Genomic DNA, 18803 nt, shown 5'->3' with positions numbered 1-18803 from the left:
AAAAAAACTGACAAGAGGACAGATAAAAGTGATCAACTTTGGTATTTGTACAGTTGACATTTCCAGAATCACTTAAATATGGGGTTTGCTTTGGCATGAGCCAATGACCCATTTGACGAAATGATAATTGGGGTCCAGTTCTGGATACTGATGCAACTGACATATGTCTGCATATTCAATCTTGGTTTAAATAAATAACTAAATGAAGATTCAAATAGGTCAGAAACAAACAAAATAAATGGTCAGGGTTGTCAAGATTTACCTAGACTCTGAATATGAACATAGAGCTCCTTAATTCCCAGCTGTGTTAAAGACTGATCCAGCGGTAACTTTTGGCGACTGATGCTGTCCTTCAGGAACTGGACACATGCAGGGTCGAACTCGCACTTTTCACAGATGACCGGTATCAGGGCCTCGAGTGGTACCAATGGGTTGACGCGTACCACTGCCTTCTGGCTGCCATGATAGTTCACCATCAAACGCACTGTTTTCTGATGTAGAAAGAGGAAAGTATATAAAATAAGATACATTGAATGTTTACAACAGAAAGAGGTCAGGATTTATTGGGATTGATAGTCATTAATTTTATACACATACAGTAGATACATATATACGGAAGATAAGAAAAAAGATACCGGTACATTTTTTAATGCACAATCTACTTGCAGTGGCTATCCCGCAACAATCATCAGAGAATACTTGAATTATTCTAGTTTTATAACCAGTATGACATACATATATTTGTATGAAATAAATTTAATATACCGGTACAATACATTCATGTATGAAAGAAAACTATGAACAGCCAGGGAATCAGGTGCAGTAACTGCATGATACGCTGTACAAATTAGAACTACATTATTTGTCGGTTGAGGCTTCTGCAACCATCAACCAAGTGCTATTTAATTTTAGAGATCTTAATGGATTTCAAGAATTATCTTGTGCAAAGTCAAATGTGATCATTCACTCAGATTAACAATAGCAATGTATATTCAAATATTGCACCATGAATTACTGGTCATTATGACAGCAAAGAGGAGACTGAGGTAGTGTCAGTCTCAGGCTTTAAACCAATAGAGGTTCCCATGGGAGTGAGAACAACTGAGTCCTGAGAGGGGAAGAGAAATAATGCATGGTAATCAAAGACAGAGCACTCATAAAATATTCAAACTGTGGGTAAAGAGGCATTGTGAAAAGGGGGAGGGGGTGAGCGAAAGAGAGAGAGAATTAGAGAATAGAGATTAGCTGAGAAGGATGTAATAACACAACCACACAAAAAAAGAATTAAATTAAAAAACACCCTGCTACAAAAATCTATCTTACCATGGAGCCTTACAGGACTTGCTTTCTGCCAGTGATTAGAAGCAAAAGGTGGATTTGGGGGAGATTAACAGAGGGTTTTAACACCACGAGCCATAGGTGATAAAAGCAAGAAAGTTCATTTTCTCAACTAATTGTGTTGTACAATTACAAATTTATAAAGAGCCAGATGGAAACTCGAACATATAAAAATAAAAGTTAGTCCATTGAAAACAGCACAAGACAAATAAATTATAGCTTTGCACACGAGACATCACCCCACATTTGGAATTCAACAATTTTCTTGACTAATTCACCTCGGGGACTTTCGGTGCCGGTCTGCGCACCACTTTCTCTTCGCAGGCTTTCTCCTTGATGAGGACACCGGCCACATTGAGGGAGCCCAGCAGCAGATTGGGCTTGAATGCCAAAGAGTGGCCCTCGGGCGACAATAGTTCCAGGGTGTGCAGTGCTGGATTAAGATGGTAGCGGCTACACAGGTCAACCAGCAAGTCCATCAGCGGTTTACTGAGGGAGGGGAAAAAAGAGTGAAGGTAGGGAGGGGAGGAAGTGTTAATAGTGAAAGAGAGGGAAGAAGAGGGTGGCGAGAAGTAATAGAGGGAGGGAGGGAGGAAGGAAGGACCACGGAAGAAATTATGAGAGAAGATTGGATTACGATAGCCGTCTAGGTTTAGTACTAGTAAATAGCAATTCCTTGAAGAAACAAAACAGACACTTTCACCCGAGTGTATAATTTTCAGTAACAGTGCATGTCCTTTCAATCATAAGAACCTGGATTTGTTAGTTTATGTTGCATCCAAGCAGGAGCGTAGGCACACATTTTTCAGTGTGGGTGGCAGTGTGTGTTTCCATTGTTCTTTATCATACCATCCACAGTCAATGTTTCAGGAAATAAAATTCACATATATACAGAATAAACTCATCACACTCATAATGAAGCAGAAACAAATTCTTCACTATTCGACATGTTGTTTTCTTCTTCTTTGGTTTGTCCCTGCTTGTATTATTGGTGTGTGTGTGCAAGGCTGGTAAATGTACGGTATATTTTATTTCATGAAACCATGACTGTGGATGGTACAATTACTTCTCGGCCAAAAAGTTTGCTTGCTATAGTGTGAAAGTAATTATTTTGATTGAAGTTGACTTTAAGAATGTAATGTTCTTTACTTAAAAAGATACATAGCTTACATTCATGGGAATGCAAATATGCAGTAAATATGAACAGAAAAAGTTGTGACAGAGTATCAAGGAATCTAAGAGTATTGCATCCATGTGAAACTCCCAGACACTAACATTTTCCCTGACACCTAGGGCCTCAGACTGACAAGGGGTCGATGGCCATGTCCACCCCATTGCTCTGCCCCTGCATACAAGCAAATGTACATCTTGATTGCGGGATTCACCTAGAATAGCTGTTTGGGTACCTTATAAGCCAAAGGAGATACACCCTTTGTTAGCTACTGTCACTCCTAACTTGAGAGCTTCCGCTTCAAAAATACTACACAATACCCTTAATTAACGGAGACAAGAATTATTGTGTATTTTTTTTCTTCATAATTTCAAACAGTTCCCAGATGTCTTGACATGCCTGTGACAAGATTTGGTCAAAACATTTATTTACCATGGTGAAATGTGCTCTTTAGAGGGAGACGGCCTCACTTTCGATGCGAGATAAGAGCCTTGACACGTGGGACCATATATTATTCAGTATATATTGTGCCATTTGAGGTTTTTTTTTTAGCATGTCACTTGACGTTGTACTTTGTACGCATACGTGTATGTCAAACTTTTTTTCCTGATGAAAAAAAGCAACAAAGATTTCATTTGGTCGATTCAATGTATACATCCTGAATAAGCAGTTCAAATGCTATAAAATGTCTTTTTGAACAATGGCTGGCATTTAATGAGTTAATCGTGTTCCAAATGCATTGTAGCAAATCGCTAGCGCACCCTTGATGCAGTAGGGACCAACGTCACTGCTCTATACCGCAGTGTTGTACAGGTCGGTAAGTCAGCCTTTTATAATGTGGGATTTTGATTTGCATGGAGGATAGACACACAGTTTCATCAAAATCTTTCATTGAACTGACGTTTCTTTTTTTTTTTGCAACTATAACAAATGTCTTAAATTTGGCACACCAAATAGAAGAATGCTTTGAACAAAAATCAAGCCATTGCCTCCATTTCTCAAACACTTTGGGCATGTCCACTAAATATGCTGACAATAAAGCATTGTCAGTTAAATACAAATAGCATTGTATCCAATGTAAATATCTAATTTGGAGGTTCACCTTCAAATCTGATTTATGTGGACAATAATCATTACATTGGAACTTTCACTTATAGACAGAGGTGGACATTAACACCTGTCCGTCGGTAGCGACGGAAGGTCCATCAATCTGTCACTGATGGACTCCCATTTTCGCTGATGGACTGATGACTGACTATAATTTCAAAACACTGTCGGAATAAGCACAGAGGGAACCAATTTTCGGCCGCCCCTCGGGCCACCACGTACCAGAAAAAAAAAAAAAATTGGGGACAAGCAGCAGGAAGAAGATCAGTCATAGGATAAGAATTTCTATTTTTTGGTGTGAAGTGGTCCAAACTGTTTCGATATGAATACAAATGTATGCTGTTACCCTTGTAAACAGTTTTATACTAAGGGTCGGAAGGCATCAGTGACAAAATTTACATCAGTGATGAATGAAGCATGTTAAAATGAATGAATATAGAGTGACCAAATAAGCCGGCCTGAAACGACGACACACTTTCAGGTCTGTCCGCCGTTGATGAATGACGTAAGTTCACTAACGTGCCCACAACTGCTTATTGGTGAGGACATAATGTGACTTCCAAGTCCCAGTCGCCCAACTACATCAGCTAAAGTTCAAGTAAAATGGACCCATGTCAAAAAAAACACTTTAATGCTCCACATATCTCCACAATTCAGTCTTACATTGTACTGAGACTTTGCATGTTTTCGTCAGTTATAAACACATGAAATATTTCGCAGAGGCCGCATTTAACACAGTCGGTGGTCAATGGAAGCCTTATTCTGTACCAGGGTAAAATCCATTATGTTCGACTCGAAAACAAATCAACCCACTCGCGGCAGAGAGGGAGTTAACAGCTCAGCTTCCATCTGTTCACTCTCAGGGACAAAGCCTCTGCTGAGACTAGGAACAGGACCTTTAAAAAGGCCCCACTGATGACCACAAATGAAGACAACATCAAGGACAAGCACGAGCAAAATGATCTTAAAATAGTGCAGCTTCATGTAGGTATGCAAGATTTTACAGTTTATAATTAAAAAAAATATTCATACTAAACACTGTTATAATTCATGTTAAACATAAAATAGTGTCTTTCTCACCTCCCATCCTCAGTTATACATGTCTGGTATCCCTGCGGTAGTGTTAACTCAAAATCCACAGTGGGCTTCATGATGTTCTCTTTGGATTCCATGCCCAGTGTCCCGCCCGCATCAGATACATTGTTTGCAAAAATGTGACGAGGGGCCACTGGTGGGGGTGGGGCCCGAGCCTTCATTCTCCTCCTAAGTGGCAAAGTGAATAGAATTTAAATTTCAAAGGTCATTAAAATTGTCACAATACACATTATACAAGAAAAAATAAATACATAGGTATGTAACAAATAAACGTTGTGGTGACAGTAAATCTGATCCTTGATGGAATTCAAGAAAAAGTCTTTCTGGAACACAAAAAAAATGACAGGGAGATACCAACATCCACAACAAACTCATAAATGGCATATTTTTGCCCCGCTACATGCTTGCAACACAATTGCTTCACTTATATCATGTAAGATATAGGGATGGCCAATTACTGGTAGTCAAAAAGTAAGCATGATTTCAATATTGACTTCTTTCAATCATAAAAACATAATCGAGGAACGGTTAATGTGCCAAACCGTGTGTTAAGTTCCTAAAATATTAATGCCTCATGTTGCTTATGCGGTTGTGTATGATTCTGCCGTTCCCGAGCTTGGGTTGCGGACTGTAAAACTGAATTCATAACCAAAACAATGACACACATCGTATGTTTAAATGAAAAACATGTTTCATTTGAAAAACAATCCCATTGATATGCGAATGAGATTTGGAATAAACATCCAGGAATGATTGACATTAACCAGTATTTACACACAAACATTGGAGGGACACAGAGAAACATACCGAAAAAGCATCGGTCACGTTTACATGCAGTCAATTTCCCTTTTTCAGTACCAGAAGATTAGCAAAATTTTGGTTGAACAAGGCCACGTAAACACCAACAAAAATCTAAATATGCTCATATTCTCTTTTTTTCAAAACCTAAATAGGACCCTTGGGGTACTCCTTTTCGAAACTGAATATTTAGTCCAATCAACATGCATCGCAGTCTCTCCATTGAAAGGAACATTAATTTACGTTTTGCACATAATCGGTTGGCAAGGAACCATGAGCACAGGAACAACTTGCATGTGGCATTTTGTGCACAACCCACCACAAATGCACAAGCAGAGATAACCAAACCTGGGGAAACTCAGACGCAGTACAGCACCACATTTTGGGGAGCTAGGAGGAAAACAACGACTGTTTTAGTGTGGTGAAAGAAATGAATGGTTTTATTGACAGAAGAAAGTATCAAAATAGCGATCCATAAAGTTACGTGTAACTGGATTTGTACAAATGCTAGACAATATTAAAGTGCCGCTGGTAGACGCTATTAAGTACTGCTGGTGGGTCAGTGAGTCAAGTCAGCTTTATTGTCATATATGCTGTATGTAAAACATACAGCATAGATTACATTTATTTCCTCTCAACCACAGTGAAACATGCAGTGCATTGAAAACACAGACAGCTAAAAATAAGGGCAGCGAAACAACTGAACTGAATAAAAAGACAGACATAAATATATAAATATAAAAAAATAAAACAATACATAGCAATCAACAAACAGACAGCCAAGGGCACTTGTGATTATTGCACAAACAAATGTTATCAACCCCGGACTGTTCATGATCCAATTCGCTGCCGCTGGTTTTTTGTTGTTGGTTTTTTATGACACCTACTTATGTATCACAATTTCAAAAATGATATCCCAATTGATTACAATTACGATATGTACATGAGTAACTCTGCGTGCTCATGCATGTAACCGGGTTATTCCCAAGGTTTTCGAAACCAGAATTTTGACGGCATATAAACATTGTCCTAGATTCTTCGGAATCTTTGAAAAAAAACTGTTAGATTAATAATCCTAATGTTAAGTGTGTACTCCGTGCATGCGCGGCATGACACTGCCACGAAGAAGCCACCACATGTGCAGCAGGAGCACAGGGCATATATTTGTATTTAGGTTTTTATTGCTATTATGTTTGGATATTATTTTACTTTATTACTTATTTTCTTGTTGTTCTATCAAGCAATATTTAAAGGTGAGTTGATTAAAGGATTCTAGGATTTTTTGTTTTCATACCAGCGTATACTTCCACATGATATGCCACAAAATAGGATACCCAAGGTCCCAGGTTAAACTGGGGAGTGCCAAGACTTGTCAAACTAACAATAGAACAACAAAATAAAAATGAATATGGTAATGAGAAAAGTGAGTTGCTTATTCCTGGTTTGAATGTGTGTAAAGATGCTATGCAGTAAAGGTTAAGCTGCAGGAGAATGAAAATGCAAGAGGCTGGAATTGCACATATTTAATATTAAAGTAATTTTGTAATTGACATAAAAAATAAGAGCATTCATGAATAATGTATTCAATAAGCAGTGATGAATTACCAATGGGACTGATAGTTTTGGTAGCAGAATAAATTCTGAAATCAATGAATAATATTTTTTATAATCAAGACTTCAATACCAAAAATAATCTTGATTTCCACCCCATACCTGCCCAGCCCTACAGTCAAGAACATCAGAGATGATCCTATCACAGGTGTCAAAGTGCGGTCCTCGAGGGCGGATGTCCTGCATGTTTTTGTTTTCCATCTCTCCCTGCTGCAACACACCTGATCCAAATGATCAGCTCATCAGCAAGCTCTATAAGAGCCTGATAGTGATCCTGATCATTAGAATTAGGTGTGTTGCAGCAGGGAGACATGGAAAAACATGCAGGACACCGGTCCTCGAGGACCGGACTTTGACACCTGTGCTTTAGATTGTCAAGATGATGCAAGCATTGACAGTTAATCGCTACACAAACATTACATGCTTTATAATTTTTTTTTAACTACGGCAAAAAAGGAGTAACACTTATTACATCATACAGTCGGACACTTAATGCCACCAAAAATGTGACAACAATGTCCAAGCATTTAAGTTTGAAACTGTCAATTCAGCTAATGTAAAGGTGTAGAGTGAGCCAGAACATATTTAGTGTGCTGTTGAAAATCATAAACCTGTACTTCCCGCTGATTTTCCAGAAACAAAACACTAATGCTATTGTATAACTCCACATACCTCATCCCAGTCTCAACACAAGATAGATAACAATAGGAAAACATTCCACTTACGTCAAGAGTCCTTGTGTCGATTAAATGTTCCACAATTGTTGACTACCCAACTGTTTATATTTCCAGTTCCAAGGATTCTTCACTCTCATCACGTGTGTGTGTGTGTGTGTGTGTGTGTGTGTGTGTGTGTGTCAGTCAAGGTATTTCTCTTCAGCAAAAAGAAGAAAAAAGTCAGACTATGCGAATGACCGCTCAGCAAGCGGACTCTAACCTTACGTTAAACATTAACGGCAAAGTAAGATATCAACTAAATCATTCCACAAGTGTTTTACAATGATTTCAACATTAGATATAACATGTTGTACAATTTGATGACAATGCACTGCAATCAATGAATTTGAATACTGTATGTGTATTAAGTCACCATGGTGCATGCATGATATCAAAAATATTACAACAGATATCCATAGAAATGCATGATCCAAGATAACAATAACATCATATTTACACGTCGCTATGACAGTAATCCAATTCCAACCTCAAAATAATCAATAAGGGTGATAATGTGGTGAACATAACTATTGAATGTTGCCTTTTAGAGGGCTAAAAGAAGCGACAGGCTTCGGTGAGAGCAAATTCTTCGATAAAAGATTGCATTACCTTGGCAGACTCAAAACCACACCTACACAAGTGTGTAGATACATACACTTCGGAGACTCTACTGGACTGCACATTCTTAGTTGTAATCTCCTTTCATGTATTGGACATGATGCAAGTGACAAACAATGGAACATTGAATTCAACCACACCTTACACACAGACAAGAAAATGCATGCAAACTTGCGTGTGTGTGTGTGTGTGTGCGTGCGCGAGAGTTCACTCTCTCTCACACACGCACACATACACACACACACACCATGCCAGCATGCCCCTTGGGTGCCATGGAGAAAGCATCTCCATGGAAACCTCTGTACCACTTGACTTCTGCCATAAACACAAGTGACCGAGCAACACAGAGAGGAAATAAGAAGCAGCAACCTAATAAACAATTTAATGAACCAATTACACAAACATATGAAGCATGTTGAGGCATACAGCCTGCTGTAATGTGCATTGATGCTTCTGTTGCCGTGCCATGAAGGAAAAGGGGAAAAAAACAAAACAAAACAAAACAAAAGGAAAAACATACGACTATGATGTTCCAAGTAACCCACTATTCATGACCAGAGGTGAGCAATTTAGTGAATGTTGCTGGTCCATCATTCATCAGCACCCATTGCAAACAAACAAACAAAACACACATAATAGTCCAACAGATGAAAAATCAAATGTGATTAAAATGGTAAATGGGGTGCACAATATATGATTGCATCTGATAAGCTGTCTGCCCGAAGAGCTATTCAAAGACACACATACTTATTTGCCAACTTAATCTATTGAACTGTTAATACAATACAATACAATACATGCTGATTTATATAGCGCTTTCACAACAGAAGTATGGCAGGAGCACGCTCCTAATGACTCCTAAAACACCCAAAGGTTTTAATTTAAAGTTTAAAATGGTTTATTTAAACAAGATCCAGCTCCACATTGTAGCCCAGGGTAGAATTCAAGCCAAGTTGCTCGCACTCCTGCGCTCGTCTATAAATGCGAATCATTATCGTCTTCTTTGCCTCCTCCGTCTTAGTTCATTTGTGGATTACAGCTCTCTCGTGCATAACGGCACCTACTGTACAAAAAGCGCAAAGCATTTCCAGCTACAGTATATACTCAATGCAGTCCACTCAACACCACGAACAAACAGACTGGACAGGTGGGGCATTTTGAGCTGTCAGTCGTCACCAAAGGGGGCACCTGTCAGTGACAGACAGTGGTCCGTCGGTGACTATACCCGGTTACAGTATTCTTAACTGTACTTTTTAGTTCCGAAAAATACTAAAACAAATATTAGGATGAACACTAACAAAATATTAACCAAACTTACATAAGTGTAGCAGTTAGATTGAGTATGAATCAACATTAACACAGTGTAACAGAGGTGACCCAATTCACGTGTCAAAATAACAATATAAACTCGATAGAGTTGAGACTGACTGAGATTGAGTAGAGACTGTATATGGCACAATGGACGATGATTATTATTTTTTTAATGATACGAAGGATCATTTCAAAATACGATCTCGCATAGCACTACACGGGCACAGCAAGGATGACTTCCTGTGCCCATGCAATGCATGACTGGCTCCGAGTCATGCCTCTGGCACAATGTACTGGAGTGAGACAAGATGGTTTGCCTAAGATTGTGAACCTTTTTGTTTGCCCAACAAGTTTGAAACGAGAATGATGAAGTGACTTGAGTAATTTATCCAAGATTGTGAACAGAACTGTTAAGGGTGGAACTGACTATTACTTTGGTCTTTTATAATTTAGCCACCAGGCCAGTTTAGTAGCAGGTTTGGTACCCACCCCAATTAATGAGCATGATGTGTTTGCGTTGTTGCATCTTTACACTGTCCTGGGAATGTGAAGGCACAACAGACAATATGTGAATGGGAGTGAATGTGTATTTTGCCACACTCCTCCCTGTTTGCAAACACCATGGCTATTTTATGTTTGAGGGTTCCTTTCACCCGCAGCGCAGTTGGTCAGGCTTCCACTCATAGAAAGCCAGCCACATACCTCAGCGACTAACATATGACAAGCGGGCTTCCGAAAATAAATGCCTAGCCCATAATAGCTGCAACAATGTAGTCCACAGGAGATGCTTGACACTGCTCACACAATAAAAAGGAAAGTTCTTTTGCCCTATTAACAGGTGTCTGCCAGTGTTGTGTTTCGCCAGGAATGGGTTGCTCAAGAATGGAGTCCTTGCTCTGGAGCTCCTCTTTATTGTCTGACTAAACCGTCAGCACTTACAACACTGGCACATACATTTTACCTGTAAGAGATGAAGTACAAATAATTGATGTATGTTCTGTACCATAACAATGTATAACTTCCTTCGCATTTCTCTCTGCATTCAGAGATGCATTTGCCCATCTCATGTGCAAGAGCTGTACTAGAAGGTAAATTGGGGAAAAAAAGTGCAACTGCCTTTGGCAACAGTTGCTGAGCTCACGGCTAACCACGTGACGGTCTACCAAGGACAATTTTGTAATGACAGTCTTAGGAGAAGAGGTTTTATTGGCACCCTTCTGAGATGCAGTACAATACAGAAAAACACAGTCAATCTTCTGTGGAGCAAATGCCGGACTGATACAAATGGTGTCAAAATATTCTACACTACTTGGTTTTGTAAAGTGTATCCAAAATTCTAGACTCACATTTTAACTTCATGAGAATAACATATCCAAAAACAGTAAACCCAGCAACCAGGAAATAAGCAGGTCTGTAAAAACAAGACATTTGGAAGCCAATAATTATGGGTTTGTGCAGGGATTGGGAGCCACTCATTTGTAATTCTATGCTTCGTACATGCAAATATCTGTCCAACCAGTTTTTTTTTTTAATAGCTGAGGAGTTACAAAAGACTGAAAAGATCCAATTTAAGGCTCGGCTGCAAAACTAAAAATTGAGAAATTCCTTCGGCAAAATGGGGCGGGCGGAGATTTGTTTGAGCATCGTCAGGATTCTTAACTATGAGATGGAAGAAATCTTACTGTTTTCTGAGATGGAGTTTCAGTGAGCATTTTCAGTTCTTTAAAAGGAAACCCTTTTGTAGATTGACACAGATGCACATATGGTACACTCTGATAACGCATGGTTTTTAAAAAAAGTGAATGAGTCTTGGTCAAATGCTTTGGACAACATATGGTGTCGATAAAGTGCTACTAAGTGTACTCCATTTACCATTATGATCAAATTGCTCCTTGGATTATTGGACTATTCTGGCATGTTTTTCAGCATTAGCACAATGAATAAATCATTTTAATTGATTCTGGATTTTGTGGTGAAATGGTCAACTAAAATGCAAATGCAAATGTGGTCTAAGACTGGAGGCTCTAATGTTTTTAAATCAATGTTTCTGTTGACAAGAGTTCAAAATGTATGTTTTTATTTCATCCAAAGTATTTTCATTAGTATCATTACAATTTTCCGAATATGAAGCAAAAGATTATGACGATAAGCTATCAGCTATATTTATAATTTTACCAGTTGATAAAAAAGCAAAGCTTGTGGTTAAAATGTATGAGCTGTGCACACCTTGCCAGTTCATTCAAGTGAATCGGAGCAAGCCTCGCCTTTCAATACACAGACATTTTGCTCATCGTTATTATCATGCATACCCTATTTCTGTAGCAACCTGTGTGTTCCATGACTGACGTTATCTTTTTGTGGATTAAAAAAAGTACGAGCCTCAAAACGTGATACAGGCTGGCACATTCCACATCGTAGAGTCCACACATGACCTCACCCAAAGGGTGGGGAGGAGTGCCCAACTGTAATTTTTTGCAACAGTCTGGGCCAAGTCAGGTTCAGAAGAATTATGCCCTGTACGTGCATAATGTGCTGAAGACACATAAAGTGTCAACTAGGCATGGATCAATTTCTGGTTTGACGGGTTACAGCGGTTTTATAAAGTAAAGGTTTCAATCGTACTGTTTATTAACAGTGAAGAGTCGTTCTTTTCTTTTTTGAGGGGACTTCTAAGCAGGGCACAATATGATTGGCAGATTGCAGAGTTAATTTTTGCCGGACCCCAGCCTAGCTGTCTTCTGGCAGTAGGCAGGGGACACGCTGAACCGGTTGCCAGCCAATCGCAGGGCACACAGAGACGAACAACCATCTGCGCTCACACTCACACCTAGGGACAATTTGGAGTGTTCAATCCACCTGCCATGCATGTTTTGGGAATGTGGGAGGAAACCGGAGTACCTGGAGAAAACCCACACGGGCATGGCGGGAACATGCAAATTCCACACAGGAAAGCCAGAGCCCCTCATCATCCGATATCTGCATATTGCACAATGCACTACCTCACTTTACCCACAATAGCCACAAGTGCCATTGTTTATGTTGTTTCTATTGTTTATATTATCTATACTTTTTACATTACATTACATTAGCTGCTATCTTGTCTTAGCTGCACGTTTAATGCACAGCATGTTTGCACTGAGCAGGATTGAGAAGAAATTTCATCGATGCTGCACGTCATACATATAGCATATTTGACAATAAAGATGACCTTGACCTTGACCAGATCGAACCCACGAACTGTGCACTGTGAGGTTGACGCGCCAACCACTGGAACACCGGGCCACCCTTGATAGCTGTGAGTAAGTTGAAATGAAAACACTGCACTTTATAGATCCTTTTGAAGCTACACTTCCTTTTCTCATAAAAAGCTTAGTTTTCACTTTTAACCGAACCTATACTAATGTCATTCTCAAAATATCTGGCAAGAGTATCGAGATATGAAATTATGTCCATTTTGCCCAACCCTAATCACCAGTCAGCAGGTTGACTAGCAGTGTTCATACATTTGCTGGCAGAAACAATGATGGTATGACAGAACTCAAAATCCCACAGCCAGAAAAAAAAAGCAACTGAATCGATTTCAATAACATGTGCTTTCCTTCATGAGGTAGGTCAAAAGCTCAACAACAGTTACACCCACTTGGTGTAAACTGGAGTTTACTGTCACTGGCAATCAGTTCAATCTTGATAACAGAATAAGAATAAAACCACAGCAGTTGAATTTGGTGATTCTCCAGTAGCACACAAAAAACGATGTTCTCTCTCTCTCTGACAACGGAGGCCACAGTTAAGCAATGTTTGGCTCGCCCATAAGAAAAGGGGGGCAGCTTCATCATGCTCATGCTGGAACTCTCGGTTGTCAGGAAACTGCAAAAGGGCGTCATGCAACCAACACAATAAAGTACTGTCATGCAATTATAGACCAATACTGTACTACTTCTGTCGTAGTAATCTAAATAAATCTGGAGTATATTTTCCAGACAATTAAAAATTAACAATGGATACGTATTTTTGTGCATTTAAAGGAAGCTCAATCAAAACGCACCTGTTAGTGGTCCGTGCGGGTATAATTAGTATTGACAATAACGAACATATCACTTTAACCTGTAACCAAGGACAGGACGAGCCAAGTCCAACTGCAAAAAGCAACAACTTTTGATGACTTACCCGGCCGTCGATTCGAAAGGTTCGGTCATTGCGGTGATATCCAACTTGAGGTGAAGACTGCGGCGCTCAAGAAGGGTCCAAAGCTCCGCTACTTAACCCAACCTCGCTAGATATCCACCATACTTGCACCTAATGGATAGCACAACCAGACTGAATTAATTCGCTTGACGTATGTAACGATTGTGATCTATTCCATCATAGGGTCAACAAGTATGTGTGCAAAGATGACGGCACTTGCGCGTAAACAAAGACATTTGTTTTGGAGGCTAATTACGACACAATAGTAAAAACAATGACGTTTTTTTAATTAACTTATTTCATAGAAGACGCTTTCGCTTGCTCATTACCCCTTTTCCGTACGGTGTCAAATCCACTTGAAATAATCTTAACGCTCCCTCAATTGATTCAGTCCGGACCAAACCCAAGTGTGTACAGTTGTAAACGTCCGGTTTGAGGTTTCGAAATAAAAGTATTATCCCGCCTTGGTTTTTGTTAGTTTGTTTGTGGTTTTTTGTTGTTTTGTCCATCTTAATAAATCATATAACATTATGAAGAGTTCTTAGCAAACGTTACGTTAACAGCAAAAATGTAACCCAAGTAACTCGTGTCACCACTGTCACTGAGGTATATTATCGCAAAATGAAATGCCTCCCTCTCTAACTTTGTTTTTACACAAGTATCCGTTTTGCACCAACAATTCAAATCTAACTTTATCATACTGTCTCCAAACCTGCCTTCGTCAGCAGACAGCGGGTCAATCGTTGGATTCAGTTAGCGGTAGGTGGAGTTGGACAGAACGAGTTCATATGCACTGTACAGGGATATAACCTGTAGTACCTAATTGTGGGGCACGCACGACCCTCCCAACACACACACACGCACACGCACACAGAAACGCATTGACTATTTTGTGTTGTTTTTTTTTTCTTTGCTTTGTGTATCTTATTGTTTTGAGTTCAAATATTCGATATCAATGCAGTTGTATAGTAATGTACTTGTATAGCAGTGTACCTGTAAATATTTTCCATAGTTTACTTTGCAAAGGCTGAAGGCCAAGGGAAATAAAATGAACAGCCCTTTAAATATGGAGGAAATGCATCAGTAGCCCCTCTATAGCAGATAGAACTTAGGCCATCAACTTCATGGTAAATGAGCTGTCACTTATTTAGAGCTTTGACACTCAAAGCGCTTCACTGTTTCTAGATTTACCAACTGATGATGCAGAATCAGGAGTTCACAGGGTTCCAAATATTGCTCAAAGACACTTCAACAAAGTTACAATGGCCAGGATGGAACCCTCAACCTCTGGGTAGCGAGATGACCCCTGTATCACTGAGCCATACCGCCCTCACTTCGTTCATCTGTCCATCCACCCATCCATCCAGCCATCAATTTTCTGATTAATAAAAATAAGTCGATGTAGGTTAATAGTTATAGATAAATGTTTGACTTCATCCTATTCCCTTTGAGCGTATAACCCGTACTGGACAAAGATATGCATGGATCTGTTTTTTTTTTAAATGTATTTGATGTTGTGTTTATCTGTTCACTAAATTAAGCAATCAATCAATAAAAGGTGAATATATATGCTTGTTGTTCTTCTTCCGTTATTTTGGTTATCTCTGGACACCGAGTGTCACACTTGATAAGGATCTAAATACAGGAAACAGCAGCCGCGTATATGTTCCTTCTCACCAGTTGTTAATAGTGAAGATACAAGGGCTTGACAGAGACCAAATAGTAGCTGGAGCCCTGACGACCAGACATCAGTCATCATGTCAGGTGAATACACTTTTAACATTTTAGCAATTACACTTTGGGACGTCAATCATTGATTGATTACAGTATATTAGCATACAGAATGCCTTTTTGTACTTGGGGATGTGTTCTTGAGTCACGGTTACAGCGTAGTTTTGCATGAGTAACATGGGCCATGAGTGGATTTGGCAGAAGTAAAGTATTGCTTTGTATTGGTTGAAACAAACATAAAAACGATCACTTTAAAAACACAAATTCCTTGACATTTTACTGGGACAAACAACCCCTTCAACTATTGTATGGCGATAGCTCAAGAAGGAGCAGAGTGAAATAAAGTAAAATAAAATAAAACAAACCAATGAAACAAAACAGCATTTATGACCAAGTATTAAAACATGTCCCAAGCTTGTGAGATCTTACGGTTTCACACTTACTGTGATTCAGATGCCGTGTTTTAGTCACGCAGGACCATCGTTCACTAGTTTTTCAAGTAATACTGTGAGGTCTGATGAAAAAAGAAAAAAGATTCCTCAGTTATCACCACATGCACATGATAGGAGGATATATCAAACCTTGTCTCTGCAGAGGCAACTGTGACTGTGACGGCGGTGACCGAATATGATTATTCAGACTACTATGAACCTGGAATTGAAGTGGATTCTCCCTGCGACAGTGGTGGCATGATGGACTTCTGCAGAGTGTTCATCGTTATTCTCTACTCTTTGGTGATCAAATTTGGCTTCATTGGTAATCATCAGATATACTCCTTGATGAAACATCCGGGCATGTTCTCCTGTTCACGTTTCCCTACATCTTTCAAGGTAACGTCCTGGTGGTGTGTGTCCTGATTAAGCATCGGAATCAGACAACAATGACAGATGTCTGTCTGTTCAACTTAGCTTTGTCCGATCTTCTCTTCGTCGTCACGCTTCCATTCTACACACATTACACTCTGGTCAAGCAGTGGACCCACGGTGACTTTTTGTGCCATTTAATTGGTGGTTCCGTCAGCACCGCCTTCTTCTGCAGCATATTCTTCATGGTTGTCATGACATTGGACCGCTACATGGTGATCATGCATGATGCCAAGGTGGTCAAATACCGAACTGCGAGAACAGGGTACATTCTCACTGTGGCCGTGTGGTTGCTGAGCTTCTGCATCTCCCTTCCTTCTTTCATCATCACATCAGAGACAATGCAGCCTCATGGGCTAGGTTGCACTTATGAACCAAAGAATGCTGCCTGGGAGGTGTACACTGTTGCGACAAACAACATTTTGGGACTGGTGCTTCCTCTGCTGGTGATGGTGCTGTGCTACTCCAGGATCATACCTGTCCTGATGAGGATAAAGAGCGCAAAAAAGCAACGTGTTGTCAAGCTGATAATTTCAATCATGGTTGTCTTCTTCCTCTTATGGACACCGTATAACATTTTACTTTTTCTCAAACTTTTGCACTCTGAATGGAATTTCCTAAATGACTGTGACTCTTTGACACATTTAAAACTGTCACTATCAGTCACTGAGACAATTGCGTTCACTCACTGCTGCGTGAATCCCATCATATATGCCTTTGTTGGACAGAAGTTTATGAGGCGTGTCTTGCAGCTGATTAAATGTGTGCCTGGAATTTTGATCTCCCGCAGGCGTTCATCAGGATACTCTTCACGGAAGAGTTCTGTCATGTCCAAGTCTTCTGAGAGCATGTTTATCATGTAACTTTAATTATATCCATCAGTCTGTCTGTCTGCCCGCCCTCATCTCTCCATCGATCTATCTATCTATTCATCTGTACATCCATCTGTCCTTTCTTCCTTCCCTCCTTCCAATTCATCCTTTCTGCCAGCCCAGTGTCAAAATGTTTGGTCTCAGTCACAGGTTGAGGGTCCTCAAACTATGACCCAAAATATACAGCCCAAAACTATTCTGTGGAAGACGCTGAATTTGAAGTCTGGATAGACAGCCTTCAAAGCTGAGACTGGAGTGGATCAAAAGTCATCATTAACAAGTGCCGAACTTACGTTTTGTTGAGGTTTTAACTGCAGGGATTCGTTTAAAAGGTTGTGAATTTTTTTTTTTTCAGAATTGGTGACATTTTTATTCAGGTCAAGTGATTTTTTAAAAGTAATTGATAAAAGTAATGAATTTAGTTTGATTATAATTTTAATACTTCCTTCCCTTCACAGCAGCACTTAGAAACAGTAATCCATTATGATAATACACTTTATTTTGGAATTATCCAGTCTTCCTTCAAGTGCTTCAGGTCAATCAAAATTGCTGCTGCTCACCCCTTGACTGGCAAGAATAAGTAGGAGCACAGAACAACTACTCGGGCGCCCCTTCACTGGCTCCCTCAACATTTTAGAGTTCTTGTTAGGATTCTATTATTTGTTTTCAAATCTTTCAGTGGTCTCAACCCACCATACCTCTCTGAGCTCCTCTACTTCAACGCACCTGTCCGTTGCCTCAGGTCTGTAGACCACATGCTACTAGAGGTACCAAGGACGGAGCGAAGGCTCAGAGAAGATCAAGCCTTTGCTGTTGCTGGCCCTTCCCTCTGGAATGACCTTCTATTAAATGTCAGGCGAGCCCCCCTGTCCATTTTTAAATCTCATTTGAAGACGCATCTTTATTCTTTGGCTTTCAACCCAATATGAAACTGGCACCGTTGTATTGTTTGCTGGTGTCTACTGTATATATAAATTAGTGTCATTGATTTGTCTTTTCATTTATTGTTTTCACTTTTTCCTGTTGTATTATTGTTATTGTATGGTATATGTCAGGTGCTTTGTTCCAACTGCAGCTGTCGTGAAATGCGTTGTACAAATAAAGTTGTATTGCATGGTATGATAATTGTCAGGTTTTTTTCAGTGACCATAATGATTGGGTTTTTTGTTTTGTTTTGTAGAAAAACCTTACCAACAATTGAGCCTATGCATGTTTTGATTTATTTGTCAAATGTGTTTTCAATAGCATAAACTTCAATATGTATACATTAATCATGAATAGTTCGTTATCTGAACATTTGTTGCACTATTGTAATTTTCCAAAGAACTGGGTTCTGATTAAATGTTTTGCCTCCACACATTCAGTTTGACATGTTTTTTGAAGAACC

General features: G+C 39.5%; 2 protein-coding genes across 5 annotated transcripts in view; one reads left to right on the top strand and one right to left on the bottom strand.

Moving 5' to 3' along the window:
* Positions 1–14353, bottom strand: part of cobl (cordon-bleu WH2 repeat protein) — a 47539-nt gene extending 33186 nt beyond the window's left edge. For 3 of the 4 annotated variants that reach the window (XM_052066411.1, XM_052066414.1, XM_052066413.1), the window contains exons 1-5: positions 14280–14353; positions 13933–14061; positions 4697–4879; positions 1617–1827; positions 263–491 (exon numbers count right to left, since the gene is read on the bottom strand). In XM_052066411.1, the coding sequence (XP_051922371.1) occupies positions 263–491; positions 1617–1827; positions 4697–4879; positions 13933–13961 (652 nt within the window). In that variant the 5' untranslated portion in view covers positions 13962–14061; positions 14280–14353. Of the gene's footprint in view, positions 1–262; positions 492–1616; positions 1828–4696; positions 4880–7845; positions 8262–13932; positions 14062–14279 lie in introns of those variants that run through there. The other variant, XM_052066412.1, reaches the window with a different exon arrangement.
* Positions 14354–15579: 1226 nt separating this feature from the next.
* Positions 15580–18771, top strand: LOC127601303 (CX3C chemokine receptor 1-like). Its single transcript, XM_052066451.1, has 3 exons — positions 15580–15714; positions 16276–16437; positions 16512–18771. The coding sequence occupies exons 1-3, from the start codon at positions 15708–15710 to the stop codon at positions 17405–17407; spliced, it is 1065 nt and encodes a 354-aa protein (XP_051922411.1). The 5' UTR covers positions 15580–15707; the 3' UTR covers positions 17408–18771.
* Positions 18772–18803: the final 32 nt, after the last annotated feature.

The sequence above is a fragment of the Hippocampus zosterae genome, chromosome 5 (genome assembly GCF_025434085.1).
Source record: "Hippocampus zosterae strain Florida chromosome 5, ASM2543408v3, whole genome shotgun sequence".
NCBI lineage: Eukaryota > Metazoa > Chordata > Actinopteri > Syngnathiformes > Syngnathidae > Hippocampus > Hippocampus zosterae.
Note: the sequence above shows the minus strand (reverse complement) of the source record. Positions and strands in the feature narration are given on the sequence as shown.